The following is an 18,658-nucleotide window of genomic DNA, read 5'->3' on the forward strand; positions in this document are numbered from 1 at the left end:
ATAACAGCGGGAGAGACTCCTGGTCAACTATGTGATGGAAAGAAATTGGAGCCTCGACCATCACTAACCATAGATCCAGGCTATAACATGCATATAAATTGTACGTTGCCACAGCAACTTGGACTCCTTGAGGGCCAGTGGCTCAGTTGGTTAAACGGCCGGTATGCATTAGATTGCTGCCAACAGCACGGGGTTCGATCCCTATTCCAGTTGAGGTGGATACGGGACCTGCCTCCTTGCTGTATCAGTGGTGGAGGTTGTGGCGTTGTGAGTCGGTCCCATCTTCGGGCAGAGAACTCGAGAAGAAGAATCTCTTCACAAAGCAATGCTTTCCCTCACATTCACCTTTTAAATTGCCAAACCAGGAAAATTTGAATTAGTACAATACAATCAGAAATAAAACAATTCAGTGGAGACCAAGGGTTTTCGTTAATCAGACACAAACTTCAATCACAAACTGCCTAAGCTCCCAAATTAATAACCAATTTCAAAGCTTGCTAGAAAATCTTTATTTTAAACTTACCCTTAATGAATAATCACTTTCTGGCACAATTTGGTCCATCCGTTCCTGCCTTTTGTACTTTCTCTTTCCTGTGTCGTCATCCAAAACGTCTCCAGGGATTCTGATATCGTGCTTATCAGATTCAAAGTCAAACTCTGGCTTTCCATCCCTGGTTCTTGAAATAAAATAACACTATTAAATCCATAGTTTATTTCAATCCATGAGATTCAGCACCAGAAATTTAACCAAACTCTTTCAAAGAATTGCGACAGCTATTACAACTCGTGTTCTTATAGAGCAAAGGAGATTAGAAGCGATCAAACTGAGGTGTTCAAACTACATGGAATTATGATGAGAAACACATTTCCATTGGTCACAGTCAATAACTAGAGTGCATCTATTCAAGATCGCCACCAAATAAATGGAGAGAGTTACAATTTCATTTATAATCTAGCGATCATTAGGGCATGGAGCATCCCATCAGAAACAGTGGTAGAAGTGGAATCCATATCATCTTTGAAAGGAGAACCAGATCAAAGTTTGAAAAAGAAACATTTTAAAAGGGTATGAGGGAAGAGCAGGGGACTAGTATTAAGTAGATGGCTCCTCCAGAGAGCCAGCACAATCGTGGTGAGCTAAAGTGCCTCATTCCGTCCTGTAAAATTTTATAGTGCCATAGCCATATCAGACACCAGAAAGTGAGCAGTTCAAAATGCATTTTTTTTAAAGTTGAAAGCTAAAGATTAGTGTGAGCTACTGTAACTCCCAACTAATCCGACCATTACATTAATCTCTTTCTAGCAAAATTATTATATTCTTAAGGTACTAACTGACAAAGTTTAACTTACTTTCTTATATTCCAAATGATAATCCTTGTTCCTCGTTTTCCAGAAATAGAATCCAGTTCTGCCAGGAGCTCCTTTTCTGTACTGAATAAAGAATGCTGTAAAATTGCTTTCAAACTTGACTGCATGTCGTCACTTATAAGCTTTCGTAAGATTTGTATTAAGGAATATAAGCATTTATTCAAATATACAACAGCTTGTAACTCATGCAGCGTATCAACATTTCTCAGATTCCCATGAATTTTAACCAAAATTGGATGATCCTTTCAAAGAATTTTGTGAATATAAAAGGGTGACAACACACAAGAAAAAGAATTGGCATCTTGAAGGAGGAGGAATGTTGATCCCTACTCAACACGAGTTGCAATCCTGCAAACAGGACCTTTGATAAGGCAGGTTTCTCAGACTCAAAATATAGAAATAGGTGAAAAAAACATTTAGTGGTAGCTAAGAACAAAATACGACTTCTCATCTTCCCCATGTAGTCTTCATTTAACCTACAGGTTTATTGACTGATAGCTGACCGCAACTCAAGGTCTCAGAATCAAACCACAGCCTGTGTTAATTACCTGGTCACAGCTGAGGCAGCAGAAAAAACAACTGGCCTCAGTGTTCTTGAATTAAGGGGGCAAATTCACAAAAAAAAAAACAGGTTGCCTGTTTCTGATCACTTTTGCAGCAACATATGTGCAAGGATAGTATCAGGCCCCAAGCCCATCCCATAATGAAAACACTTGCTGGCACTCACAAGCACGGTTCAGCATCGGCTGTGACCTACTTGGCCAAGGTAGCAAGATGCCAATTATCACACATGAAACCTTACCCCAGCAAGGATTCATTACCTTGAGAAGAGGAAAGGGAGAAAGCTACCAGGACAAACAATAAATGCAATATCGTTAAATGTTAAACCTACATCGAATGGACTGTAGTGGTTCAAGAAGGCAGCTTCAAGGGCAATTAGGGATTGGCAATAAATGCTGGTTTTGCCAGCGACACCCACATCCCACAAATGAGTAAAACTGCAGAGTATGAATACACCAAGCCAGGGAACAATGGAATGAAAATTCATTTTCACAACATACAACAGTGTTCAACTACCCAACCAAAACAACATATGGGGATGCCAAGTACACGCCACACTTCACAACAGGAAATGTTGCACATCTCCTAGCAACCAATTTTAACATCAGCAATTCCACTCATCAATACGTTAAAGATGCTGTAGAAAAGGAAGGGCAGATAATGCTGTAGCTTAAATAGTAAAGCTTAAAGAACAAATATCTTCAAATAAAAAGGATATGGTTCTGGTTGAACGAAATAATCGGTACAATCACATTTTCTGCTTTTATCGCTTCAAGATAAGTCTGAGACAAGAAGCCCACACTACATGTTTCTCCATTTTTTGTGAAAACCAATGCATCTCTTCCCAATCGCATAGATCCAGACTTGAAGCCATTGCCATAAAGCCCAACAGGAGCATGACCATTTATTGCAACTTTGTCACTGAATCCAAAGCTGGAAAGAATGAGAAATAAATTTATATTAAAATGAATTTTAAAAGTTTCAAACTAATATAGTACATCACTTTTCAAGTTTTAAATAACAAACTTGCATAATCCCAAAGTACAACAGTAAATACAAACAAAATCATTTTGTATTGCAGTACAGGTTCAAGTTAAAAATTCTGAATTACAAAATTCATAATTAATCTTAAAAGACAGACGCAAAATTAGAACACCAGAGTTCCCTAGGAATCTGCTGTCATCACCCCTCTTCTCAAAAAACCAACTCTTGATCCTACTGCCCCTACAAACTACTATCCCACCCCAACCTTCCTTTCCCCTTCAAAGTCCTTAAACTCACTGTCAATTCCCAAATCTGTGCCCATCTTTTGGGATTCTGAAGGAGCTTGATAGGGTAGACAGAGGTTGTTTCTGCTGGTCCGGGAAACTAAAACACGGGTACAGTGTCTCATGATAAGGGGACAATTGTTTGGGAATGAGCTGAGGAGAAATTTCTTCACTCAAGAGAGTTGTGTATCTTTGGAATTCTTTAACCCAGAGGATTGCAGATTCTCCATCGTTGGATACATTCAAGGCTGGAATAAGCACATGTTTAGTCTCAGGGGATCAAGGGAAACGGGGAGCAAGTGGGAAAGCCCAAGATCAGCCATGATCGCACTGAATGGTGAAGCAGGTTCGACAGGACGAATGGTCTATACCTGCTCCAATCTCGTGTTGTGAAACGACATTTTTGAATCCCTCCAATCAGGTTTCCATCTTTGCTACGGTATCAAAATGGCTCTTCGCAAAATCAAAAACGAGAGCCGATGTGGCTTTAACAAAGGTAAGCTGGTTTCATTTGAGGTGAGGCTTAGAGCTTTTTTGCCATCTTCTAACTGTGAACTGTGGAATTTTAGGGATTAACTGAAATACTGGAAATTACTGTCAGACTGAAGCTAGTCCACAATACATATTTGTGGCCAGGTCTCTCTCCCATCCCTGTGGTGCGCTTTAACTTGAAAGAGTATTTCTTACCCAGAGCTACTGCCAATGACTTTAAGCTATTGCTTACACCAACATGAGATGAGCTCACATAAAAAGTCAACCACAAAAGATAACGGTATATCAAGGAATAATTTACTGTTCACAATTCAAAGTTTTGCCATTCAAATTGCTAAATAATTTTAAGCATAAAAAGAACTTTTAATCATGAGAAGAATGTACTTCAGTAATATTCTTTGAGTCTTTTATAACAAAAGCAACAACTTACCTCAACATTTTGTACAACTTGCTTTGATTCATCCCCTGGCCATTGTCAGCAAATATCAAGCAAATTGATTCCTTTATTGTAGTCTTATCAATCCACATCTGCTTTGCATTTACATCTGGGTCATATGCATTATCTGGAAAAGTAAAACAAAAGTCAAATCAAACAAAACATGACTATATTTAACTATAGTCACTTTAGATGCTATTCTTTAAAAAAAAGTACTTATCTGTTTAAGAAACCACTTCTTATGCATAGTAAGATGTAAGACGTGATATCTATCAGGATAAATGCAATGTTGGCAACATTTCAGTTAAAATCAAAACAAAATCACTACATAGATTCAGATGTTTACAGCACAGGAGGCAGCTATTCGGCCCATCTTGTCCGTGCCGATCAACAAAGATCAGACTACACCAATCCCATTTTCCAGCGCTTAGCCCATAGTCTTGGAGGCTATGGCAAAACTAGTGGATATCTAAATACTTCTTAAATTTTACAAGAGTTTCTGACTCAGCCACCTTTTCAGGCAGTGAGTACCAGACTCCCACGAACCTCTGGGTGAAAAAAATTCTAAATCCCCTCTTAACCTTCTACCCCTTACCTTAAATCTATACCCCCTGATTATTGACCCCTCCACTAATGGAAAAAGTGCCTTCCTATCCACCCTAGCTATGCCCTTCATAATCTTATACACCCCCATCAGTTCCCCTCTCAACATTCACTGCTCCAAGGAAAACAATCCCAGCCTATCCAATCTTTCCTCATAGCTCAGACCTTCCAGCCCAGGCAGCATCCTGTTAAATCTCCCCTGCACCCTCTCCAGTATAATCACATGATTCCTATAATGTGGTGACCAGAACTGCACACAGTACACCAGTTGAGGCCTAACCAGTGTTTTATACAGTTCCAGCATAACCTCCCTGCTCTTGTATTCTGGGCCTTGGCTAATAAAGGCAAGTATCCCAAATGCCTTAAGCATCTTATCTACCTGGCCTGCTACCTTCAAGGATCTGTGCATATAGACACCAAGGTCCCTCTGGCCTTCAGTACTTTCCAGGGTCCTATCATTCATAGTGTAATCCCTTGCCTCGTTAGCCCTCCCCAAATGCATCACCTCACACTTTGCCACAATGAATCCCATTTGCTACTGCTCTGCCCACCTGACCAGTCCATTGCTATCCTCTTGCAGTTTACAGCTATCCTCCTCACTATTTACCACCCTACCAATTTTTGTGTTAACTGCGAACTTTATTGATCATGCCCCCTATATTTAAGTCCAAGTCGTTTATGTACACAACAGCAAGGGCCCCAGCACTAAGCCCTACGGAACCCCACTGGAAACAGACCTCCGGTCACAGAAACATCCCTCTACCATCACCCTCTGCTTCCTGTCTTTCAGCCAATTTTGGATCCAACATTACATGCTTAAAAGAAGGATCCATGACAGTAAGAAACAGTCTGGTCTAACAAACCTAAGAATATTTTCTGCTAAACTATGTTACTACATGTGCACAAAGCACAAGAGCTAACATCTTAAATTCTATTAGTGAAGGTAGCATAAAGGTACCACCATAGAGTAAATGCACACCTTCTGTATACTGGTTAGTTGTTGGTAACCTCTTCCAATAATAAAGATGTCTACTCTTGATACACTAAAGACTATCTACTTCCATAGTTTCTGAAAATGAAGACCAAAGAAGAGAAAATTCTGCACAAGCACATCAGGCATTTTACAACACCATAAATCATCCAATGCAATACTGTTACTGTTCCACAAGTTATCAGGTATCAAGCATAGTATTTCAGTGCAATGCCACAATGTCAAAGATGCTGCTTTCCAATGATACATTAAACAAAGATTCCAACTGCACTCATCCCAGTGCACTGAAAAGGTGGTAATTTTCCTGTGTCCTGGCCAATATTTATCATCCAATCAACACCTCGAGAAACAGATTATTCAATTCAATGCTGTTTGTAGAACCTTGCAGCATGCAGGCTGGCTGCCACATTTGTCTATGATACTGACTATGCCAGGAAAGTAATTCATTGGAAGCACTTTTTGTTATCCCAAGTTCATGAAAGGCTATGTATAAAAGAAACAATAAACTTGCTTTAACCAAAGTAACAGCTCAAAAGATGGTCAGATGACGAAGACGGCAAGTTGATGAACGTTATGTATGTAGGCTTCATCAGTTAACAATCTTAATAGTTTAAACAATTTGCATTTGTAATCAGGCCTTTAATGCAGAGCTTCCCAAGGCACTTCATACGACTTTGAAATAAGATTTGACATAGTCATATAAGGAGATATTAGGACAGGTGACCAAAAACTGAGATAAACACAATATGCTGGCACTACTCAGATCTGGCAGCATCTATGGAGAGAAACAGTGTAGGATTCAGTGTGTTTGCATGGTTTGTTTTAATGAGTAACTTTGCAATAGTCGTTTAGTAGTACAGAACTTGAGTGTTGCCGAGAAAAAGAGATGTCGAAGCTTTTCGTCTTGCACTCATCAGGACACTTTGCAAGAATACCAATATAAGGGGAGAACAGCAGTCGGGTTCCCAATGTGGCACATTTGCATGTACTGGAAGCTACATATACTAACATACATGACCCTGTTCTTTGCAGACAGAAAGAACATGTATATACATGGCTTGTATCCTTGGCTTGCTGTATTGTTCCAATGAAGCTCAACGCAAACTGGAGGAACAGCACCTCATCTTCCGACTAGGCACTTTACAGCCTTCCGGACAGAATATTGAGTTCAGCAATTTTAGATCACGAACTCTCTCCTCCATCTCCATCCCCACCCCCTTTCTGAATTTTCCCCTTCCTTTTTGTTTTTTCCAATAATTTATATAGATTTTTCTTGTCCCACCTATTTCCATTATTTTTAAATGTATTTCCATCCATTGTTTTAGCTCTACCTTTTAGCCTTTTTTGATTCCTTCACCCCAACCCACCCCCACTAGGGCTCTCTGTACCTTGCTTGTCCTGCTTTCTACCCTTAATTAGCACATTCCTTTAGATAATATCACCACCTTCAACACCTCTTTGTCCTTTTGTCTGTGACATCTTTTGGTTATCTCCACCTATCACTGGCCCTCTATCCAGCTCTCTTGTCCCAACCCCTCCCTTAAACCAGCTTATATTTCACCCCTCTTCTATTTTTCCTTAGTTCTGTTGAAGAGTCATGCGGACTCGAAACATTAACTGTGCTCCCTTCCACAGATGCTGCCAGACCTGCTGAGTGTTTCCAGGTATTTTTGTTTCTGTATACACATGGCGTCTGTTTCAGCGAAACAAAAGTGATAGCCATCTGCTGACTCATTCCTCAGGGCAATGCCTTGATCAATCGGGGGCAAGCTGCCCACTTTAAATTTCAAACAATGCTCGGCAGTTAACTGCTAGTCACCATTAAGTGGTGCATTCCACGGCAACACTGCTACCAGAGTCCACTTCCCAACCAATCAGCTCTCTTCTCATACAGTATAAATTACTCTTCTCCCATTGTATTGGAATTCTTGTGAAGTATCCTGATGAGTGCAAGACAAAAAACTTCAACATCTCTTTTTTCAACAACACTCAAACTTTGTAATGTTTGTTTTGTATGAAATTGTAATGGCAAAGCCAAGCAGCAAAGCCTGATTGTTAACCTTGTTCAAAAAGATGCCAATGTGTAACTTTAAGTGCTTATGCCATTCTGCATGTACTCCTGACCTTTGTCTAATTAAATGCTGGAAAAACATGTTAAGAACAATAGCAGAGATAAGGAAGGTCAACAAAAACAAGTGCGTGTCCACAAAGACGCAAATATTAATGTAACTCTAATTCAATCATGTTAGCTTGATTAATGTAGCTCTAATTCAATCATGTTAGCTTGATTAATGTAGCTCTAATTCAATTATGTTAGCTTGCTGAGTCATCATGTGGTCATGAGGGAACAATGATGTAACCCAAATTTAATCATGTCAGCCAGAGCAAACCATGGCCTAGTACAACAACCAGCACCAAGAGGGATAAAAGATAGGGAGCCTCAGATATCATTAGTGAAGAGAAGTGAGACTACAGTCAACAAGGACACAGCCAGAAGTCGTTGCCCCAGAGACTCAAGAGCAAGGACCAGAGTTCGCTGTTACACTACTGCCGTTTGGCATTAGACAAAATTGATACTTGAGCTTAATAAGCTTATTTTTAAAAATCGTTCATGGGATGTGGGTGGCGCTGGTTAGGCCAGCATTTATTGCCCATTCCTAATTGCCTTTGTTCAGAGGGCATTTTTTTTTTGCTGATAATCGAAGCATTCACTGTCCGTACATGTTAGGGCAAGGAATGGTTAAGGTCCCCTAATTCCAAAACCTTAAGAGTTAACGTTTTAGCTCGAGATGACCTTTCATCAGGTCTTTCAATCGTATTTTCTGTCAAATTGGTGGTTATAAAGGAGGAAAGAGGAGAAGAGGAGTATAGAGGTTCAGGGATGGAATTCTAAAGCTTATAGCCTTGGCAGCTAAAGGCATGGCCAACATTGTGAAGCAATTAAAATGGGGATGCACAAGAGACTAGAATTAGAAGACAGTAAATATCTCAGGTGGTTGTAGGGCTAGTTAAGATTATAGAGGTAATGAGGAGCAAGGTAATGGAAAGATTTGAAAACACCTTAGGATGAGACTTTTAAGAGCCATTGTAGGTCAGAGAGTACATTGGGTGAATGATCTTGGTCTTCCACTGGTGCCACTAGAATCACTTCTGCTATCAAAACTGGTCATTACTGCCAACACCTCAATCAAATTTCCTCTTATTGTTTCCCGCTCTAAGGGGAACAGCCTCAAGTTGCTCCAAATAATAGAAGGCCTTCATCCCTGGTACCATTCTAGTAAATCTCTTTGGCAGCATCTCCAAGATCTTGACACTATTCCTAAAGTGTGGTGCCCAGAATCAAGCTCAGTGCTCCAGATGAGGCTAGACCAGTGTTTTATATAGCTTTAGCATTACTTCCTCATTTTGCACTGTATTCTATTTATAAAAGCAAGGATCCATAATGCTTTTTTCTTTAAAAGAAAAGCCTCCTAAACATGTCCTTCCACCTTCAAAGATTTGTGGACACTCACTCCCGGGTGCCACTGTTCTTGCATCCCCTTTGAAAGGGTACCATATTGCCTCTTTCCATTTTTCCTATACTATTATACAATCTGATTTAGGCACAATTATGGGTCTGTTGTCTACCTTTGGTTTTGAGAACCTGACAAGGTGTTAAGGTGATAAGCTTAACTATCCTCGGATGTTAACACTGTCACGGCTCACTGGGGATAGTGTGCTGTATTATCAAGCCCCACTGTTCCCTAAGCAGTGACTAATGTGATAAGTTTACAGTCCACCAAATTGCCAGTTCTACCTGTTTAATTTAGGTTAAAAGAATACAAGCACCAGTTTTGTAAAATTAACAAGTAAATAACTGTTTATTAAATAAGTTGTCTGTCACCAGTGACAAAAGAAAGAAATATGAAACTGCTAACTTAAACTCTAACATTTCTTAAACCCCTATACACAAACACAAATAAGTTACACAAAACATGGATTTTAAGGGTGAGATAAAACAGTTCAATAGCACCAATCCAGAGTTCGATGGGTTGACTTTCATTGCTTCCTTTCAAATTTTTTGCAGGTAGTTGTGGCTGACACAAGGTGGTCTCCCAGCACTTGCAGTCTATGGATCTCTAGTTGAAGCTTGCTTTTAATGTCTCTACTGGTGATTTTTCGCCTTTTCCTCCTGACTGGGGTTTCTCAAAGAAAATAGGATACAGCGTTGAGGAATAGCCAATTAGCTGCTATGGCAGGATTACTGGAGTCTTACAAAACACAGGAGAGAGGGGATTTCAGGTCTTTCCTCTTTTCAGACTAGGAGCTGATCAACTGCATTATCCTTATATTGGCTCCTGACCAAATGGCCAGAAGCCAATCAAATGCCATCACTAGGTGTTCCCTCTTAAACCAGGTCTCTGTTCCAGCACCATTCTGTCCAATCTAGCAAACACAGTTCCAGGAGATGGCAACATAGTAGATTTTCTTCTTCTTGCTCTGGTGAACTTCTCTTTTAAACTGCAGCCATGGTAGTTTTTAAAGCCACAGTCCAAGAAAAAAAATAAAAATACGTTCTTTACAACACCTCATTAATGTTGGCCTTCTTCAAACCAGGCTTCCTATTTGGGAGTCACTACATTTTTCAAAGGATCCTCTGGCTCTGTCCAGTGGTTGGCAATTTGCTGTGAACAAACCAGTTGCAGTGATATTGTCAGCTTTCCACATTATTCTGTGGGCTGCTTCACTAACTGCACTGCATTAAATTTGATCTGCCATGTGCTTGACCATTTCACCAGTCCCTTAGGCAACTGTGTATTCATGCTGCCATTCTCCCTTTAATCCCATGGGTTTTAATTTTGCCAACAAGTCTATTAGGTGATACTCTGTCAAACACCTTTTTAAAACTCCACATATGCAACAACAACTGCATCAGATCTGTGCTCCAGAACCAGCTGCTGTAAGATTAACTGTGTTCATGTCTGACAAAATGGTAGGCAGGAGGCTGATTCAATTTGTAACAAATCAGAAAGATTTATTAAGTATCAAACTTAAAATAGGGAGTAATTAACAGGTTTAGACAAGCTTTACTCCCCATGTCAACCTTGAAAGAGAAGCACACAGACTTGGATTAGACATTGCCTTCTCATAACTTGCTTGCAGTTCTTGTACCACTAGGAGGCAGTCTTCTGTGGCATTCTTTTCCTCTGCTTGGCAAACCTGATCAGGAACTTAATTCTCATCCAATAAACCCCTCCCTCTCTTTAATCACTCCCAGCCCTATCGTTGATCATGCACTGACATGCCTTTTTTGACCAACCAGATACAATTCACGTATGCCTCACACCATTACATAATGCTGTTTACGTCCATCCTTGTCCGACTCCCTTATTTCAAGATTTCAGGGTTTTATCTCTTAGAGGGCCCTTCACATTCCATTCTGGTCTATTCTCCTGGTACAAGCAGTTTTAAGCACAAAGTAGGTAACCGTAAGCTCCCTTGGAGCCCGAGGCGCCACACAAAAAGGATTATAACCTATATGAATACATAAATAAACACATAAATGATTTTTTTTTAATCCATGACACAAAATTAGAGTAATTAAAAAGGTTAGACGTAATTAGATTGCAAGTCATGAAAAGATTAATGCCTTTAATGTTATTGGAAATTATTTTTAAAAATAGAGTTTAGTGGTGTCTGTGTCTAGGTGTGTGTATATGTGTGTGTGTCTTAATTGGATTAAAGCCAGCTGGTCTAGAGGCCTTGATGTATAGAAAGAAGTAGGCTTCAAATGATAATTAGATAAGCATGGGGAAGTTTAGAAACATAGGTGTCAAGGAGGCAATTTGCATTTTTAAATAAACCATTCAAAAGAATGGGTGAAATCTTGCACCTAGCTAGAAGGCGCCAAGCAATGTGTTTATTTTTACTAACAAAATTGGTGGAATCAAAGTGTTATTGTTAGAAGAGGTAAAATTAAAAGCCTAGTGACACAATGGAAAATTTACATTCAAAGAGAAAGATAAGCATAAAGGAGAAAGGAGATTGTGGGTAAGGGAGAGACATTTAAGATTCAACAAGTGTATGAAGCCTCAAGCTGCTGTCTGCAAGGACCCAAAGCTGAAAGAAACTCATTTTGAATGCAACTGTTCAGGCTGCGCTTTGCCAGGTGCCTGTTTAAATCTATGAGATTTACAATTGCCTTAATGGGTGTTTAACTGAGAGTCAGAATAATTAGGGGATTTATGTAGTTACAATGGTAGTAATTTTGTAGACATATGTTTATAATCTTTCTTGTATTAATAAATGTTTAATTTAGTTTTATATAAAACCTCTTGAGACTCGGTGGTCTTATTACGACTGAACTCAAAGCCTGCATCTCGAAACATACAAATTGCAAAAAGGAGTGTTATGACTGTTGTTTCAAGATTCCTCCTGGGATTTGAACAACTCAGCCTTACTATCGGCTATGTCATAATATGCACTTTAACCAACCTATTCCACTACAACTATAAACACTAGCATTCTTTCGACAATGTGAAAAATTGCCGAGATATGACCTGTCCATAAAAAGGACAAATCCTTGGCATTGAGGCAGCATTTGATGGAGTGTGGCATCAGAAGTGCTCTGGGGGGAACTCTCCACAAGTCATACCTAGCACAAATGTAAGGTGGCTGTCATTGTTGGAGGTCAATCATCTCAGCCCCATTGACATCATTGCAGGAGTTCCTCAGGATGGTGTCCCTTGCCCAACCATCCTCAGCTATTTCATCAATGATCTTCCCTCCATCATAAGGTCAGAAGTGGACATGTATGCTGAGGATTGCACTGTACAGTACCATTCACAACCCCTCAGTTAACAAAGTAGTCCATGCCCACATGCAGCAAGAACTGGACAGCGTTCAGACTTGGGCTGATAAGTAACATTCACCTCGTACAAGTGCTAGGCAATGACTATCTCCAACAAGGAAGAATCTAACCATCTCCTTTTGATGTTGAATGGCATTACCATCACTGAATATAAATACTGTGGCTTCAAGAGTAGGCGAGAGGCTGGGAATTCTCCAACAAATGACTCATCTCGTTATTCCCAAAGCCAGTCCACCATTTACAAGGCACAAGCCAGTAGTGCAACAGAACAGTGTCTATTTGCTTGGATGAGCACTCCAACAGCACTCGAGAAGGTCAACACCATTCAGGGCAAACTGGCCTGCATGATCGACACCCCACCCACCACATTAAACACTTATTCTACCACCGATGCACAGTGGCAGAGTGCGCCATCTGCAAGACAAAATGCAGCAACTTGCCAAGCCTCCTTCAACAGCAATTTCCAAATCTGAAACCTCTATCACCTAGAAGAACAAGAGCAACAGACGCATAGGAGCACCCTCAAAGTCACAAATCATCCTGACTCTTAAATATAATTGCCATTTTATATCAAAGCTGGGCCAAAATCCTGGAACTCCCTCCCTACCTGTGAGTATACCTATACCCCATGGGCAGCAACAGTTGAAGGGGAGGGGGGGCTCACCAACATCTTCTCAAGGGCAATTATAGAAGAGGAATAAATTACAACTTAGTCAATGATGCTCACATCCCATGAATGAACAAAAAAAAAAAATGAACACATCAGACATTTTTATAAAAGCAAAATACTGTGGATGCTGGAAATCTGAAACAAAAACAAAAATAGCTGGAAAAACTCAGCAGGTCTGACAGCATCTGTGGAGAGGAATACAGTTAACTTTTCAAGTCCATATGATTCTTCATCAGAACTCATTTCTATTGGCATTTCTAAATGATATTTTTATGTTCATCATGCCCTTTCTGCTTGTGCAACACTTCTTTCCCGTGTCAAGCTTCAATTTTCTATATACTACGATGCAATGATGTGACTCAGTGCTGGTATGGTTCTCTTAGCATAATGTAGCCTCTAAGCTAGATGGCACCAAGTTATTGTACCTGTGATTGGCTGAATTCCAGCTGCAACTCAAGTTTTCTGAGGAACTCAGTTATTTATTTCACTTCAAATGCGCAACACTGCTTCTTACTATTTCTAAAAGGATTCAAAGGATCTAAACAAACTTAAATACTGTTCCCCTTGGTGATAGCAGCCCAGCTCTTGACTACAGAGGCTGCTTTCTCCAAAAGGGTTTCTGTTGTCCAAGTGATCCACACTTCACCAATAAATGCTCGAACCTCAAGAATCAATCATTGGAAATCCCTCTGTCACAATCCTAAACCTGCAAGAATTCTACTTCAGGTCAGTTTGTTTTCTGCCACCCTTGGCAATCCACTACACGACTGCAGCCCTCTCTCTCCTAAATCCCCATGGGTTTCAATGTTTAGGGCATTATTCAGAAGATAATTCTGCAATCCTGTGTCCATGATGGGGAGTTAGCATAACGTCTGTCATGGGGAAAATGCTAGAAGCAGGACATTTAAAAAATCATAATACACCTGAGTAAACATGGTTTTGTGAAAGGGAAATTGCGTTTGCGCAATTTAGAATTCTTCAAGGAAGTAACAAGCAAGGTGGATAAAGGGGAAACTGTAAATGTGGTGCATCTGGATTTCCAAAAGGCATTCAACAAGATATCACATCAAAAGGTTACTTCACGGAATAAAAGCTTGTGGTGTTGGGCTAACATATTAGCATGGATAAAGGGTTGGCTAACAGGGAGCAGAGAGTATGGATAAATGGGTCAATTTCAGGTTGGCAAGCAATTACTAGTGGAATGCCATAGGAATCAGTGCTGGGGCCTCAAATGTTTACTCTTTTTTCAACGACTTGGATGAAGGACTGAAGGTGTAGTAGTTAAATTTGCTGATGATAGGAAAATAAATGGTCAAGAGGACATAAAGAGCCTACAGAGGGATTTAGGTTAGGTTAAATGAGTCGGCAAAAAATTGGCAGAAGGAGTATAATGTGGGAAATGTGAACTTATCCATTTGGCAGGAAGAATAGAACAGCAATGTATTATTTCACTGGAGGGAGACTGCAGAACTCCACAGGACAGAGGGATGTGGGTGCCTGCCCCATAATCATGACAGACATTAGGCTAACTCCCCATACATGAATCAAAATTGCTATGCAGGTGCAGCAAGTGATTTGGAAGGTAAATGCAATGTTGGCATTTATTGCAAGGGGAACGGAGTATAAAAGTAGGGAAGTTTGATACAGCTGTGCAGGGCATTAGTGAGACCACATCTGGAGTACTGTGCACAGTTTTGGTCTCCTCACTTAAGGGTATATCTCCTTTAGCAGTTGAGAGAGTATCCATTCAACTGATTTGTGGGCTAAAGGAGTTAGCTTATGAGGAAAGGTTAAGCAGGCTGGGACTAAAACCTTTGGAATTTAAAAGAATGAGAGGTGATCTTATTGAAACATAAGATCCTGAGGGGACTTGACAGAGTGGACGCCAAGAGGTCATCATCTTTTGTGTGTGTTGGGGTTGGGGGGGTAGAGAATCTGAAACCAGGGGACAAAGTTTAAAAATTAGGATTCTTGGGATGAAGAGAATTGTTCTCTTAAATGTTTGTGCAATTCTCTTCCCCAGAGAGCAGTGAAGGCTGCGTCACTGAATATGTTCATGTCTCGTTAGATAGACTTATGATCGGCAAACAAGGCAAGGATTATGGGGGTGGACAGCAAAGTGGAGTTGAGGCCACAAACAGATCAGCTGTGATTTTATCAAATGGGCGAAGAAAGCTCAAAGGGCCAAATGGATAACTCCTGCTCCCAATTCCTGTGTTGACCAACAGTCCAGGGAGTACATCCAGTAAAGTGTAGCTGCACATCCTGAGAAATCACTCCATCATGAATAGAACACTTGTGGGTTGTTTGTGCAGTTTCATGAGAGCACAGCTAGAAACCTTGACTATGCATGGACCTGCCCTCTGCAGGGAAACATGTCCAGGCACTGCACCTCTTCTGAATTAAACAAAAGCATGGGGGACAATAGTTCCATGGTGCATTCTCCAAGGCAGCACCTCAATCATTCTCCATGGCAGCACCTCGACCAATCAGAACGGCCTTGCCAAACAATCGGCTCCCTTTTCTCTTGCAGTATAAATGTTGTGCCCTTTAAAATTTGGCATTCTTGCATCTGCCTTGAGTGCAAGCTAAAAAAACTTCAACAACATGATTCTTCTCAGCAAAACTCAAGTTCTGTACTACCAAATTGTAAACCTTGGATTGACAAATCAACTCTTAGGTAATCTCAGAGCTATACAGATATTGAAGCTTTGAGCATTTAAAAATATATTTCATTGTGAACAGCCTTTGAATATTGCACAATCCCCTACAGAAAGTAGGTCATAGTTGATTGTGAGGAGGATAGCTGTTGTCTCCAGAATTATATCAATGCTTTGGTTGAGCAGATGGAGAAGTGGCAAATGGAATGAGGGGCAATGCATTTGGGGAGGGCAAACAAAGCAAGGGAATACTCAATAAACAGGAGGATATTGAGAGTGGTTGAGGAAGTGAGAGACCTTGGAGTGCATGTCCACAGGTTCCTGAAGGTTGCAGGACAGGTGGATAAGGTAGTAATAAAAGCATATGGAATGCTTTCCTTTATTGGACGAGGTATTGAAATCAAAAGCAGGGATTTAATGACAACTGTATAAAATGCTGGTTAGGCCACAGTTGGAATTGTGTGTGCAGTTCTGGTCACCACTTCACAGGAAGGACATAATTGCTCTGGAGAGAGTACAGAGAGGATTTACAAGAATGTTGCCAGGCTTGCAAAATTGCAGCTATGAGGAAAAATTGGATAGGCTAGGGTTGTTTTTCTTAGAACAGAAGAGGCTGAGGGGTGACCTAATTTAGGTGTACAAAATTATGAGGGGCCAAGATAGGATAGACAGAAAAGACCCGTTTCCCCTAACTGAGGGGTCAACTACCAGGGGGCATAGATTTAAAGTAATTGGAGAAGGATTAGAGAGGGCATGATCCACCCACAGGGTGGTGGGCATCAGGAATTCATTGCCTAAATTGGTGGTTGAGACTAAAATGCTCAACTCATTTAAAAGGGACCTGGATCTGCACCTAAAGTGCTGAAACCTGCAAGACTATGGACCAGGTGCTGGAAAGTGGGATTAAAAATGAGCGGTTAGTTCCTTTTTTCTCTGGCTGGTGCAGACACGATGGGCTGAAGGGCCTCTTTCTACACCGTAACTTATCCATGGTTCTATGGTTTAAATTATGAGACAGGGAGGGTTCTCCATGAAATAATTCTTTAGACAAAATTCAGCAGACACAGGAAACCAAGGAGTGTGGAGGAGGAAATGAAACGTCATAGAAAGAGATGCGTGAAACCTCCCCACATATTACAAAATGTTGTTCTAAACAACTCAAGTGCTAGAGAATGTGTGAGATAAATCTTGATAACTCATTCATATGAAAGGCAATAAACACAAACAATAAGAATGAAAGAGGCATAAGGAAAATAGCCAGCCGGGCCCGGCAGCACTCACCTATCAGCTCTGCCATTGCACTGAACGGCCAAGTGTGACTGGTGGAGTTGGTGTGCAGGAACTTGGGGCTCAGCTGTGTGTACATGAAAGTAAGAGAGAGAAAGTGCGCGAGTTAATAAGCAGTATGTGCAGATCAAACTATAGAACGCACAATCCAACACCTCTCTAAAATACCATCTTCCCTTCAGTGCCTCCTCACTCAGAATGCTAACCCACCCCTCTCACTCTAGTCCCCCTCACTCAGGACACCTACCCCCACCTCTCCAAACCCACTCACTCAGGATACTAAACACCCCTTACAGGATACTAACCCTCTCCCCCATCCTCCAATCCCACTTACTCAGGATACTAACCCCATGCCTCAGGATACTAACCCTACAGCCTCCTTCACTCAGGATACTAACCTCCGCACCCCCCCCAAAACAAACACCCCTCATTCAGAATACTAACCCCCACCCGCCCAGCACTCCCTCACAGGATACTAACCCTCTCCACCCCTCCACTCCAGACCCCCTCACTCAGGATATTAACCGACACTCTCCCCCAGCACAGGACACTAACCCTCTCCCCGGCTTGCAGCCCCTCCTCGCTCAGGACACTAACCCTCTCCCCACTCCCCAACCACCCCCCCCCCCACCCCAGCCTCGCTCAGGACACTAACCCTCTCCCATCTTTCTCGCCTCCAGCACACCCTCCTCCCCACAACTCCAGCATCCAGCCTCTCTCAGGACACTAACCCCCCACCATCCCCACTCACGCCCACCCCACCGACTGACCCACTCAATCCCTCCACCCCACTCTCCAGACCCCCTCCCCAGTCTAGGCACACTCCCCACTCCAGGACCCCAGCCCCCCTCGGCACTCCAGGACCCCAGCCTCCCCACCCCCGCACCACTCCAGCACCCCAACCCCAGCCCCCCTCGCTCCCCCGCCACTCACCAGCCCCCCTTCCCCCCACTCACCAGCCCCCCCTCCCCCACTCACCAGCCCCCCCTCCCCCACTCGCTCCCCTCCCACTCACCAGCACCCTCCCCCTCCCACTCACCAGCACCCTCCCCCCTCCCACCCCACTCCCCCCCCACTCCACTCCGCCCCCACCCACCCCCCCCACACCCCAAATCCCCCACCCACCCCCCACCCATCCACGCCCACCTCCACCCACCCATCCACGCCCACCTCCACCCACCCATCCACCCACTCCCGCCCCCACCCACTCCCCCCACCCCCGCCCCCACCCACTCCCCCCACCCACTCCCCCCACCCCACTCCCGCCCCCCACCCCACTCAACACCCACGCCCCCCACCCCCCACCCCACTCCCCACCACTCACCAAGGACACTAACCCTCTCCCCTCCCACTCCTGCCCCCTGCCCGCCCCGTACAAGATACTAAAGCCTGCCCCACCTCCAGACCCCAACCCCCCCCACCTCCTCTCCCCCCTCCTCTCCTCTCCCCCCATCCCCCCTCCCCCTTCCCCC

At 42.3% G+C, this 18,658-nt stretch overlaps 1 protein-coding gene across 1 annotated transcript in view; it reads right to left on the reverse strand.

The window, feature by feature from the left end:
• Positions 1-18,658, reverse strand: part of LOC121290646 (MORC family CW-type zinc finger protein 3-like) — a 50,795-nt gene that overhangs the window by 31,926 nt on the left and 211 nt on the right. The window contains exons 2-6 of the mRNA XM_041211361.1: positions 17,181-17,253; positions 4,120-4,252; positions 2,648-2,862; positions 1,351-1,495; positions 524-677 (exon numbers count right to left, since the gene is read on the reverse strand). Of these exons, the coding sequence (XP_041067295.1) occupies positions 524-677; positions 1,351-1,495; positions 2,648-2,862; positions 4,120-4,252; positions 17,181-17,253 (720 nt within the window). The remainder of the gene's footprint in view (positions 1-523; positions 678-1,350; positions 1,496-2,647; positions 2,863-4,119; positions 4,253-17,180; positions 17,254-18,658) is intronic.

This window comes from Carcharodon carcharias, chromosome 18 (genome assembly GCF_017639515.1).
Source record: "Carcharodon carcharias isolate sCarCar2 chromosome 18, sCarCar2.pri, whole genome shotgun sequence".
NCBI lineage: Eukaryota > Metazoa > Chordata > Chondrichthyes > Lamniformes > Lamnidae > Carcharodon > Carcharodon carcharias.